Below are 14,412 nucleotides of genomic sequence, written 5' to 3' on the forward strand. Positions count from 1 at the left end.
ACAGTACCAAGGGCCACACATCAAAGAAGACAATACCTACAGTAAAGCACGGTAGTGGAAACATTACGCTGTGGGGTTGCTTTGCACCTGCAGAGACTGGGCATCTGGGTAAAACAAATGTAAAAATGGACAGTGGAAAATACAATCAACAATTATAAGATAACTGAAAAAATAGCTTGTTTATAAAGTTATCTTTCAATAGGACAAAGATCTGAAACACAACACCAAAATAACCTTATGTATCCTTTGTAAGACTACTGTCTAACTTAAAACTATTTCACATTTAAAAAAAACCTTTTGAGTTTCATTGATTTAAAATAAATCAAATAGGATAAAATTTCAGTGTAGGATTTGTTATTTAGTCAAATTAGCAAATTGGTTGAGGGTTCAGAATTACTTTTGCAAGGCACTGTATATCAATAGCTTCAAATAAAATACACTTGTGGTTAGTAATGTAATTTAGAGTTTTTGTCGACTTTGTGCATAAAGCCTTAAATGAGGCAGAGACTATTCCTCTGCAAAGGTCCTATAAAACCAATGTTAGAACAGAGTGCTGTTTTAGATAAATCACAGTAAGCCAGGAAAGATCTAGACATGATAAGATACATATGATGAGAAAGACAAAGCAATAATATTGGTACACATCTCCTTCCTCATGTGGAGTGGCTTGCTCTTTCTTATGCTACTGTACGCCATGATGAGTACAAGAGAATGAGTATATAGAAGGGGTTTCTCTGATTTTCTTGCTCCATGGCACACGGGAGGAAATACACTAAGGTTCTATTACAGTCTTTTCATTAAGTGTGAAAAATGCTGTACTGGAACATGGGCAATAAGTACTTGTTGAGATTGGCAGAATTAGGTCTCTTCTTAATAAAGAGTGCCCTATGAAAGCAAAATGTATTGTGTGCATGACTATAATGAAAAATGTATGAAATACAATTCCAAAACATATTCAGTACATACCTTTTTATTAATTTTTCCAGAACAATGTGCCTCCGAATAGCATGTTGAGACCTTGAATCAATTAACGGAAATGAAGGTTTCATTTGATCCTGTAGAGAACAATAAAGACAAACACTGTACTTATTTCATCACTATTTATTCTAACTAATTACTAAATCATTTTAATCAGAACATGTATTTGTATAGAATTATGACTTTTTGATACTATCGGGCACATATTTTAATATACAATTGATCAAGAGTGTACATGTTATTACAGTAATACTACACCCCAAAAAATAATATTTTCATATGTTATGAAATTAATATGAAAAATTAATCTCTGTGTAATGGTACATATTTATGAACAGAAAACAGATGCATACAACTAATAATAACTACGGAAATGGCTATTCAAAGATATTCATTTAAATATACACATATACTTAAAGCTTTCAATTTACCAGACAGTCCAAAAGAATAAGGTCACAAGTACATGCAGATGAAATGGGGTTCCTGTCCAGGGTCGCAGGGCTTAATCTGCCTTCTTAAGAGGACAGATTATCTTATATCTTTCCCAGAGAAATGAATTGGAAACCAAGAAGGTATCAGAGCTAACTGGCGAAATTACTAGAATAGATTAAGAACATGCCAGGTGTCCAAATGAGGCTCTTCATAGGAAAAGGCAGGGTCTGTATTCAGAACTCAACCTCTTAACAACTAAAGAAACTGAACAACTCATTTTAAATCAAGACATCATTACTATGAACATGGAGAGAAAAGCTAATAAGCTCTTAGCTCAACAAATCCACAAGCAAGAAATTCACAATGCTATCCCAGCAATCACCAACACAAACTGAGACAAAATCATTGACCTTAAAAATATAATTTACACATTTAGAGACTACTGAAAGTCCTTATATTCTACTGAGTTTAAAGAAGACAAGACACTATCTAATGCATTTCTGAATGAATTACAGATAACACAAATAGATACTCCCAGGGCAGAGGAACTGGATAAACTGGTACCCTCTGGACTGTTCGCCCCAGATATATTATCATCGTTGGATGCAGAAAAAACATTTGATATGATTGAATGGAACTACCTTTTCACTATATTGGAAAAATTTGGGTTTGGCCAGAACATTTGTGCATGGATCAAACTACTGTATATCAATCCAGAAGCTGCAGTTTGTATTAACAACAGTAATTCAGACTACATTAAACTAGAACATGGTACCAGACAAGGATGCCCCTTGCCATCACTACTTTTCGCAATCGCCATTGAGCCACTGGCAGTTCACTGTTGAAATACTTGTGAGATAAAGGGGATTATCAGAGAAGGACGTGAACAGAAAATTTCTCTATATGTAGATGATATGGTACTGCAGTGAAAGGCAACCTTTTTTGAGATGTGGCACACTAAGTCCAAAAATTTTTTTTCGCAGTGCACCTGAGGGACTGCCCATAAATAAAGTCGTGACGACACAATCTATGGACAATCGCCAATAAAAACAGTTAACTTTACAAGTTTGAAAGACATTTTATTAATAAGGGAATCAATGGATAAATCTTAAATTTAATCAATGTGAATGTTGAGATTGTTTTTCAGCACATATGAGATTGATGCGAGGATCAATTTTCGAAAGACAGACGCGCATTTTCTTGTCGATCATTTGAAGTCTCTCGCGTTTCTTAGACTTCATTTCCATAAGTGTTCCGTTATCTGTTTTTCCAACATAAAATATTTTTTTTTAACATTATCTTTTTAATCAACCAAAAGTTCAAAAACACTAGCACTTTTAAATGTTTTACAAAAGTTTTCGCGGTGCCCCTAGAAAATTCTGTGGCGCACGCACCGGTTGCCCGACAATGTGGTACTGTATGTATCAGACCCACAAAATACTGTGCCGGCAGTCCTAACAGCACTAACCGAATTTCAAAAGATTTCCGGTCTCAGAATTAATTTAAAAAAAAAAAAGTGTGCTCTTTCCAGTGAATTCTCAAGAACACAATATTAGATTGGACACCTTTCCTTTTATCATCGCAGATCAGTTTAAATACCTAGGGGTAAATATCACAAGTAAACATAAAGCTCTTTATCAACAAAATTTAGCCGTCTGTATGGAAAAAATTAAGCAAGAATTGCATAGATAGTCAACCCTTCATCTCACTTTAGCTGGAAGAATTAACATTAAGATGAATATCCTTCCTAAGCCTCTCTTTTTATTTCAAAACATTCCAATACACATCAATAAATCGTTTTTAAGAAATTACATTTAACCATAACCTCATTTATTTGGAATTCAAAACATCCACATATCCAAAGAGCGACCCTACAAAGACCTAAGGCAGAAGGTGGCATGGCTCTACCTAACTTTCAATTTTATTACTGGGCAGCAAACATACAGACTATAAAAACCTGGACATGGACACAAATAGATGAACAGACACAGGCTTGGTCCGCGATAGAAATAAAATCCTACAGTACTTTTATATTCTTTGCTTTGTGACCCAATAAATGCAAGTGATCGCCAATATACTAACAACCCAATTGTGCTTCATTCAATCAGAATCTGGAACCAATGTAGGAAGTATTTTAAGATAGAGAAGCTTTTATCTGTGGCACCTCTGCACGAGAACCACCTTTTTCCACCCTCACAAACATATGTAGTTTTTAATATCTGGAAAACATTTGGGATTAAATCACTTAAGAGATCTGTACACAGACAACGTCTTTTCATCCTACGAACAATTACATTCTAAATATAACTTTCCAGCAATACATTTCTTTCACTATCTTCAAAATAGAAACTCTGTAAATCAGAACCTACCCAATTTTCCTCACCTCCCGACTCCCTCTATGCTAGAAAAAATATTGCTCAGTTTCGAGGACTCAGACAGCATTTATGCAACATATAAAACCAGTTTACACTACCTCCCTTTTAAAGATCCAAGAGGACAATGGGAAAAGGGTCTCTCACTCAACATCTCAGAAAAGGAGTGGAAGGTAGCAATGCAGAGAATTCATTCGAGCTCTATATGCACAAAGCATACAATTATTCAACTTAAAAATTATATATCGAGTACATGTGTGTCATTTAAAATTGTCCAAAATGTTTCCAAGGCAAGATCCAACCTGAGAACGCTGCAATGAAGTTCCAGCCTCACTGGGTCACATGTTTTGGGCCTGCACCAAAATCTTTAGACAGACAGACAGACAGACAGACACACACACATACACACACACATACACACACACACACACACTTACTTTATTAATGCCAAAGGGAAATTCACATAATCCAGAAGCAGTATACTGATACAAAAAAAACAATATTAAATTAAAGAGTAATAAAAATGCATGTAAAAACCAACAATAACTTTGAATAATGTTAGTGTTTACCCTACCGGGTGGAATTGAAGAGTCGCATAGTGTCAGGGAGGAACAATCTCCTCAGTCTGTCATGAAGCAGGACAGTGACAGCAGTCTGTCGCTGAAGCTGCTCCTCTGCCTGGAGATGACACTGTTCAGTGGATTCTCCATGACTGACAGGAGCTTGTTTAGCGCCCGTCGCTCTGCCACAGATGTTAAACTGTCCAGCTTCATTCCTACAATAGAGCCTGCCTTCCTAACAAGTTTGTCCAGGTGTGAGGCGTCCTTCATCTTAATGCTGCCTCCCCAGCACACCACTGCGTAGAAGAGGGTACTCGCCACAACCGTCTGGTAGAACATCTGCAGCATCTTACTGCAGATGTTGAAGGACGCCAACCTCCTCAACAGCCTCTTCAATATTCTCATTATGTGACCCCTGCAGGATATCCCAGTCAGTGGTTCCAAAGCAGTCGCTCAGAGCCTGCTTTTTCTCAGTGGACCACTTCCTGAATGACACTGTGGTTTTAGGTAGCGCCTTCACTCTCTGAGGCTGAAGCAGAACCAGGTTATGATCTGCTTTCCCAAGCACAGGCAGCGGGGTGGCGCTGTATGCGTCATTAACGTTTGCATACAGTAGGTCGATAGTCCTATTTCCCCTATTGTTACAGTCCACATACTGAAGGAGGCTGGGAAATGCCTTTCAGACAGCCTTGGTGTAACAATCCCTCCTAACCCATTAACAGCTCTGTCTCAGATGGGCTTAAAGTGGAGAAGGACAAACAAACTGCAATTGCCTTTACTTCACTATTGGCACGTAGACTTATTTTGCTCAACTGAAAGAATCCTAACTCACATATTCCAAGTCAGTAGGTAACTGATGTTATATACTATTTGAAATTGGAAAAAATCAAACTCTCACTTAGAGGATCTGTGCAGAACTTTTTCAAAACCTGACAGGATCTAATCAATAACATTTAAGAATAAGCTTTTAAAGCACTGAGGAAGCAGATTCGCTCCCCATTTCTTTTTCTTCTCCGTTTATCTTTATTCACTTATTAATTCATTTACTGTATTTTCTTATTTTTACTAGCTTTAGGTTCTACTCTGCTGGCCATGCTCTCTTTCTGAGTGGTGGGGAGTTGATTTGTGTTCAATCCTATTTTTTAAAAAATTGATCTATTTGTATGAATATTGTGTGATTACAACAAAATCAATAAAATAAAATTAAAAAATAATAATCTGCAAGACAGTGAGGAGGCCAGCAATACACAAGGACGCTGAAGTTGAACCTCTGCCTTTTCTGAATGGAATGGAGTCAGTTGAAGGGGTTTAGGCAGATATTTGTAATGCCCCTTTGACATTCCTTGAAGTGTACAGGATACAGCCTGTTGAGGGAAAACGCAGGGGCAGACAAATGACATGGCTGAAGGATCATATTTCTCATCAAGCATCTGGTAATTTTCCACAAGGTGCTAGAGGATTCTTTTGCAAATGGCCTAGTTGGCACAGCTCAGTGTCTTCCCCTCATCAAGATTAAATGCAATTAAAATGATTATATGTGGATATGTAGATAGCTGATTTATAAAAGAAAGTAATTATATGATTAAAAAATTTGTTTACACTAATATTAACTCAATAAAACACAACTAAAATGTGTTGCTTTAGGGATTTCTCTCCAAAAAACTAGATTTTACGATACATAACCAAGACATTATATGATGCACAACCCTCAAATCAGTTTTATTTTGTGCCTCAATCTGTCATCCATCTTTGGACCAAGATAAAATGTAATATCCCATATCATTGCAAAATTATACTGTTTGGTACAAGATGCCCCACTTTGGAAATAGTGTGTCCCTTTTTTGGTCTCTTCTGCCTAAACAATGTCTCAAAACAAATTTTGCATTTGAAGTTACAATTTTTTTATTTTTGGAAAAAGAAAACATACATACACACAAAAACACACAATATATCACATTGAAGCAACAAATAGACATTTTGTAATGATGAACATACAATTATTCATCCAAACCTTTAGTTTCAAAATTCTTTTTTATTGCAGTACTTGAAACAATGTGTGTTTAAAACTAAACACAGAGAAAAATTATGTTTTGTGCAATACGTTTAGGTTTTTGTGCTGCAATTCAAACATCTTCTCTTGCCTTCTATTATAGTTACCCCACAGAACTTTTTTTCTTGCATTTCTTGTCTGGAATAAACTAATTACATACATACACTTTTCTTCAGAAGCTGAAATCGCTTTATTTCTCAAGTGCTCAGAAACCAGCAACAAGAGCGGCATAATACATTGGCATTCAATTGAAGGTTGGGTCCTTCACATGAAACTTCAAGAGACGCAGATACAGCATAGTAATACTAAACTGTACATTAAGAAAAGCTCCTGGTTCTCTAACTTAAAATTGACAGAGCACTGCTTAGAAAACTAGCATAGGAAGAACATGTAGCACACAGCCTCCAGGTATGCTAACTGAACCCATGACACTTGAACTTTAAAACCGCATGCCATGACACTTCAAATTGCTATAAGCCGCACTTGCAAATCAAGTGTAGTATAGAGTTCTTCTCAGCAACTAAGTCATTCTCAATAAAGTCAAAACTGTGACCAGAATCTGACTCATGGGCTTCATTTTTCTTATCGCAAGCATTGTGTAAGTTTTCTAAGACTTCCTCAACTGTTATGTGTTCTTTTTCTGAAGAAGACATTTCCCTAGTACAAACTTGTCTTACTGTGTGTCAAACAAACAATCTCCATGAACTCTCACAGAAGCATGTGCATTAACCGTGTGTAAAGATCGACAGGTGCACACTCAATTTATTTCTTGTCTTTTACACACAACTATGACATGTAATATGAATGACCAATATCAGACAACTATACATCACTGGAATGCTCTGAACCTCAGCTATATAATGGTAATGAACCTATCACTGTATACTGCTTGATGTAGGTAGGATCTTTGATAAAAGCAGATTCACTCAGATTTGACAGACTGTTCGCCTCAGCAAATATGTGTGCAAATGCCGTAATCTATATACAGCGGATCCTCGAGATACGAACACCTCTGTATACGAGAAATTCAAGATAAGAGGAAAGTATTAGTGAAAAATTTGGTTCTAAATACGAGCATTGGCTTGCGTAAAGAGCCACGAGCCAGGCTGTGGGTATGCGTGAGGCGTTTCCCGATCAGCCTCGACTCAGGGATTCACCCAAGCTGATGCTGCCAGCCCGTCAGCTCACTCAGTGTTCCTTGTTCTCCCATAGCGTGAGGATCTACGCGTTTGTGTGCTTGTGATTTCATTGTTTTGCTGTAGCAGTTCGGCGTATAAGCGTATCCAAAAATATCGCGGACATGCAGACGGAGAATAGGAGACAATTGCCCTCACGAGGAGAGAGAGAGAGAGAGAGAGAGAGAGAGAGAGAGGCGAGCGCGTGAGCGAGCGAGAGTGATAAGGAGAGAGAGAGAGAAGTGCGCGCGCATGTGCACGAGCAAGCAAAAGAGATTAGGAGAGAGAGAGAGAGGCGCACGCACGAGCGAGCGAGATAAGGAGAGAGAGAGAGGCGCACGCGAGTGAGCGAGATAAGGAGAGAGAGAGAGGTGCACGAGAGAGAAGAACCATCAGCTCAGTTATGATCACATGACGCTCAGCAGACAAAGTGTATCCATACTACTTGTATTGCAAGACATTGCTCGTTTTATCAAGTCAAAATTAATTTAAAAATTTAGCTTGTCTTGCAAAACACTTGTAAACCAAGTTACTTGCAAACCGAGGTTCCACTTGTATATATTATTTATCAGTGCTATTTGTTAGGAAAATTGATTTTTATGTTAATATTTTTGGGGGTGCGGAACGGATTAACTGAATTTCCATTATTTTCAATGGGGAAGTTTCTTCTAGATATGAGAAATTCGCTATATGAGCTCAGTGCTGGGACGAATTAAACTCGTAACTTGAGGTTCCACTGTATATAAAAATTCTTTTCGCGTTTGAAACAGAAATTACGTATGACCACGCGAAACGGAAATTACGTATGACCACAGAACATATTATAATACAGGAACTAATCACTTTGTTTGTGAACAGCATTTTTATATCGTCTTTATGAATTGTTATTATTTGTGTGAGAGTTACTTTACTGATATTGAAAAAAAGTAAACACAAACACAGCGATCTATCCCATAGAAGTGCGCCCCACGCCACCCTCTCCCAGCCCTCCTCTCTGGACTCCAGTGCTAAGCTGTCCGCCGCCAGGCGCTTTCTGACAGAGAAGTTTTATTTATTCATCCACGTGACTGTCGCGGAAACTGCCACATTACAGTAATCCCTCCTCGATCGCGGGGGTTGCGTTCCAGAACCCCCCGCGATAGATGAAAATTCGCGAAGTAGAAACCATATGTTTGGATGGTTATTTTTATATATTTTAAGCCCTTATAAACTCTCCCACACTCTTAATATTATTAGAGCCCCCTAGACATGAAATAACACCCTTTAGTCAAAAGTTTAAACTGTGCTCCATGACAAGACAGAGATGACAGTTCTCACAATTAGAAGAATGCAAACATATCTTCTCTTCAAAGGAATGCGTGTCAGGAGCAGAGAATGTCAGAGAGAGAGAGAGAGAGAGAGAGAGAACCAAACAATCAAAAAATCAATACGTGCTTTTGGGCTTTTATGTATGCCGAAGCACCGCGATAAAGAAGCATTTTTTAGAGGAGCGTCCGTATCCTCTAGGCAAAACAGCCTCTGTGCAAACAGCCCCTCTGCTCACACCCCCTCCGTCAGACGCAGAGAATGTCAGAGAGAGTGAGACAGATAAAAGCAAACAATCAAGCACCGCACGGGAAGCATATCGTATATCATTGAAGAGTTTTAGTTAATACGTAATACTTGCTCTGATTGGGTAGCTTCTAAGCCATCCCCCAATAGCATCCATTGTATGAAATCAACTGGGCAAACAAACTGAGGAAGTATGTACCATAAATTAAAAGACCCATTACCCGCAGAAATCCGCGAACCAGCTAAAAATCCGTAATATATATTAAGATATGCTTACATTTAAAATCCGTGATGGAGTGAAGCCGCGAAAGTCGAAGCACGATATAGCAAGGGATCACTGTATAACTTTTGTTTAATTGGCAGTACTTGATAGTAAAAGAGATGAGAAAACAGTTTTGCGTCTTTCTACTTTTTAACTGTGCTGAGCTGTAAACAATGTGAAGACGACACCGCCTTCAGCGGTGAGGGGTCGTGAGAACAAAGTGGACGCTCAAAGGCGCGGAATGTTGGGCTGCTCTGCCGGGTTGAGAGCTTCGCAGTTTCAGGCAGTGTCCTCTCTTCTCGCACTGTTTGTGACACTTCGAATGCCCCGTCGGGTCCTGGGCGAGTGGAAATTATTGAGAATGAGTGTGATCGGAGCCATCGAACTCTCTTTGTAAATTGCGCTTCACGACTACTCACTGTCCCTTAAGGTGAGTTCAGGTCACTAAAACCCCGCAACATTCAAGGTTGCTTTTGTGATGAATTCTTAAATTCATAAAGATGGAGGGTTTACATCTAAGAAGATGTACCGACCTCTTCATGATAAGTTTTGGACTTGGGAATTGTTTGGACCTTCTGCCCGTTAAGTACGGAAGGGCAGCGTCCACATTTCTCAGAATAATTTTTCTCTTAAATCACAGGCATATAGTGCAAGGTTGTCAGGCAGAAATTTGCAGGATCGCATAGAAAATGTAATTTCTATACCACAGCGGTTGTGTAGCGCCTTTCACAAGGGATCTGCTACCGAGAGATGATCCAAATACATTTAAGCTGCTGTTAGTGCTACTTACCTGTTGTGTTATAGCGCCTTTAAAATGTACTTTACCCGAAACCACTCCAGTACTGCTCAATGTATCTTAACTTCTTACATGTTAATGTTTTACTGTTTAATAATTTATATACTACATCTTATTTTTTTTCCCTTGCACTCAGTGAGCGAAGCCACTGGGTAATCAGCTAGATTACTTATAAAACAGAACAAACACCATGCAAACTAAAATTATTTGAAAGAAGACACCCTTGGGTAAGCCGAGTTGGAAGGAAGGGTGACAACGCATCTGGGAGTTGGAGGATTGTGATAATTGTATTGTGTATGAGTATTGTGGAGTGGAGGGTGCTTTATGCACTTTATTATAATAAAAAGTTACTATTTTAGACTTTTACCTGGTGTCTGATCCGAGGATTCAAGGGGACGACAGCGCCCCCTATCTGTCACAATATATATATATATATATATATATATATATATATATATATATATATATATATATATATATACATACACACATACACACAGTGGGTATGGAAAGTATTCAGACCCCCTTCAATTTTTCACTCTTTGTTATATTGCAGCCATTTGCTAAAATCATTTAAATTCATTTTTTTCCTCATTAATGTACACACAGCACCCCATATTGACAGACAAAAAAAAGAATTTTTGAAATTGTTGCAGATTTATTAAAAAAGAAAAACTGAAATATCACATGGTCCTAAGTATTCAGACCCTTTGCTCAGTATTTAGTAGAAGCACCCTTTTGAGCTAATACAGCCATGAGTCTTCTTGGGAAAGATGCAACAAGTTTTTCACACCTGGACTTGGAGATCCTCTGCCATTCCTCCTTGCAGATCCTCTCCAGTTCTGTCAGGTTGGATGGTAAACGTTGGTGGACAGCCATTTTTAGGTCTCTCCAGAGATGCTCAATTGGGTTTAAGTCAAGGCTCTGGCTGGGCCATTCAAGAACAGTCACAGAGTTGTTGTGAAGCCACTCCGTTATTTTAGCTGTGTGCTTAGGGTCATTGTCTTGTAGGAAGGTAAACCTTTGGCCCAGTCTGAGGTCCTTAGAACTCTAGAGAAGGTTTTGTCCAGGATATCCCTGTACTTGGCCGCATTCATGTTTCCCTCGATTGCAACCAGTCGTCCTGTCCCTGCAGCTGAAAAACACCCCCACAGCATGATGCTGCCACCGCCATGCTTCACTGTGGGGACTGTATTGGACAAGTGATGAGCAGTACCTGGTTGTCTCCACACATACTGCTTAGAATTAAGGCCAAAAAGTTCTATCTTGGTCTCATCAGACCAGAGAATCTTATTTCTCACCATCTCAGAGTCCTTCAGGTGTCTTTTAGCAAACTCCATGAGGGCTGTCTTGCCTCTCCTCAGTGACAAATATAAAAAAAGGAGGGAGATATTTGAACAATTAAAGCACCAGGAGTTTGTGACATTTGAAATTTTAATCAATTTAACTTACCCATTTAAATATTATTAATTAGTAATTTTTTTAAACCAGCTAATGATGCAAATATAAATCTTGAAAGAACAAATATTACAAACCTAACAGAGTGATTGACAGACAAACCAGATTTCAAAAGCATGTTGTTACAAAACAGCTTTAAACTTGTTTGAAACCACTAATTCAACAGCACAAATGTAACAATTGAATTTTTAATTTTAGTATTAATTTTAAGCAGCAGTTTTCAGTTACTGTACAGAAAATGTCATAAAATAAATTTACTTACATTCACATGTTAAGATAAGCCAAGTAGTCTACGGTAACATTTTTTACAAATCTAACTAAATTTTATAACATCTCCTAACTCTTATTACATTGAGAGAATCCCAATGTTTATCATAAATTATATTCAAGCCTTGTTTTTAGATTTATGAATGCCCATACTAGTATACTAGTGTACATAAATGTTAACTACTTGATGGATATACCAATATTTTAAAGCTACTGTTACTTTTAGTATTTATATATTTTATATTCTATTACAGAAAAGGCACTATATTGTTTTCTTGAATAAAGGAGGGTTCTTTTAATAAAGTAAATTGAATTACTGTTTTTGCAATGGTATTATACAGGTATCAAGTATAAAATTTCACAGTGGCATTGAACACAAAAATTCTGGTATTGAGATATCCCTATCTGGACACTGTCCTTTCTCTTAATTTTTTTTTTGCAAAGCTGCTCAAGCTCTGTCAAACTGCATGGGGATCATGAGTGAACTGCCTTCTTCAGGTGCATCCTTATATTTTCATTTGGAATGAGATCGGGACTCTGACTTGGCCGATCCAGGACATTAGCATTGATTTATTTAAGCAATTCCCATTTAGCTTTGTCTTTATGCTTGGGGTCATTTTCTTGCTAAAAAGCAAAACCTTATACCGCACCTTGTGAAAAGATTATCTCCAGGATTCTGTTTGTTTAGCTAGATTAATTTTACCATCTTTTACCATCTACTCACACAAGCATTTCAGGGCCAAATGCACAGAAGCAGTCCTACAGCATGATATTCTGCCATAGGATGTTTCACAGTGGATATGGTGCATTTTTGATTACATGCATATGGCTTATGCTAAACATTGCATTCAGTCTGATGGGCAATCTTAACCATTGTAGCTTGTAAATACATCCGGAGTTATCATAGGTCACTAGTTTTCTTACATGATCACTCAGCTTTTGACAGCCTGCTCTAGGCAGATTTACAGCTGTGCCATACTTGTGCCGTTTCTTAACTAAACTCCATATTCAGTAACTTAAGACATTTTCTGGTGTCTATCCTGTGATTTGTACTTTTAAATCACCATTTCATGCAGTTGCTTGAGGTGTTCTTTTGTCTTCATTGTGTGAGTAATGCCAGAATACAGATTCACCACTCACTCAGTAGTAAGACCTTCTTTATACTAATCCGATTATTTTCTGTATTGTATATATTATTAATTTCGGTCACTTTGCAAAGATGATGCCTCAAGAAAAGATACTTTGGTACTAATTTAGTACCAAAGTTCTGAAAATGTAACGGCACCAGGTTTTTCACAGTATTGCTAAAGAAAGTCAGCACTGCACTCATGTGTGAATACAAGTAGACGGTTTATTTCAGAAGGCAAAACAATACCTAAGAAAAATGCGAGTAAATACTACATATAAAAAAGTCTAGCATTAGTAAAACATGTTGAAGAGAAAAAAGCAGAGGTCATGCCTAGAAATGCATTTTTATGTGTGCAGGAGGATTGTTGTGTGCAAGTACAGTAATCAATCTTGAAATTATATAAAAAAAAAAGAAAGAAAAAAACCACACATGCTTGCATTATTGACACTTTTACCCTGAAATCAGTTTAGAAACGGATTTTTGTGTATTTTCAAAGTAAAATAATGTCACTGATCAAATGAGGTGTAATCGTTTAACTTGTATTGTTAAATATAACTAGGTCAATCACATTTAAAAGTGTCCTATAAATGAAGGGAGGCTTGACATTCATTCTCTGATTTTAATGAGCACTTCTACAAATGTCCATCAGATTAAGCATCTGTCCAGTTCTCATGCAGCTCAATGTCGTAGATCGAGGAGTGGGACCTCACATGCATCCAGAGCTACAAGTACAGGACTGTGGGAGGACTGCTAGCACAAACAGTTGTAGCAAGTGAACATTGACGCCAGACTCAAAACGAAGTGGCCATTTGGCTTGTCTACATTAGTGATGGCACAGGTTACTCCATTTGTTAATACCAATAAAAATTTATTTAGTACAATCATTCAAATGATATGGGACACCTCCCTATTAATACAACATGTACCAAGATAACAGAGATGTGTAATTGCCGAAACACACAGCAGGAAAACATAACAAGGCTTACTATAATATGAATCTGTAAGCACCGCATTTGTGTCACTCTTGGCTTTTCAAGGCAAAATACTGTAAACTACTATAACCCATAACTGAAAGCATACGTCATATATATGAAAGGTATCTATATTACTAAACGAAGGTTGTATATATATATATATATACACTGCTCACCAAAATTAAAGGAACACTTTTTTTATTGGGCTTGGCATGAAATCAATTAAACCTGTCTGATAATTTTCTGTTTGGTTAAGCAGCCGAGGTCACTGTTAATCACTTTCAGCTGTATTGGTGTTCATGGACTTAACGACAGGTGCACTAAAGTGGCAACAATTAGAAAACCCTCAAAACAGGACTGGTTTTACATGTGGAAGTCATTTAAAGTTTCTCCCTCTTGATCTTTTTT

General features: G+C 37.6%; 1 protein-coding gene across 1 annotated transcript in view; it reads right to left on the minus strand.

The window, feature by feature from the left end:
- The window catches only part of rpap2 (RNA polymerase II associated protein 2), a 125,038-nt gene that overhangs the window by 57,614 nt on the left and 53,012 nt on the right, over nt 1-14,412 (minus strand). Inside the window, exon 9 of the mRNA XM_039734428.1 lies at nt 967-1,055. Coding sequence (XP_039590362.1) covers nt 967-1,055 — 89 coding nt within the window. The remainder of the gene's footprint in view (nt 1-966; nt 1,056-14,412) is intronic.

The sequence above is a fragment of the Polypterus senegalus genome, chromosome 14 (genome assembly GCF_016835505.1).
Source record: "Polypterus senegalus isolate Bchr_013 chromosome 14, ASM1683550v1, whole genome shotgun sequence".
Classification (NCBI taxonomy): domain Eukaryota; kingdom Metazoa; phylum Chordata; class Cladistia; order Polypteriformes; family Polypteridae; genus Polypterus; species Polypterus senegalus.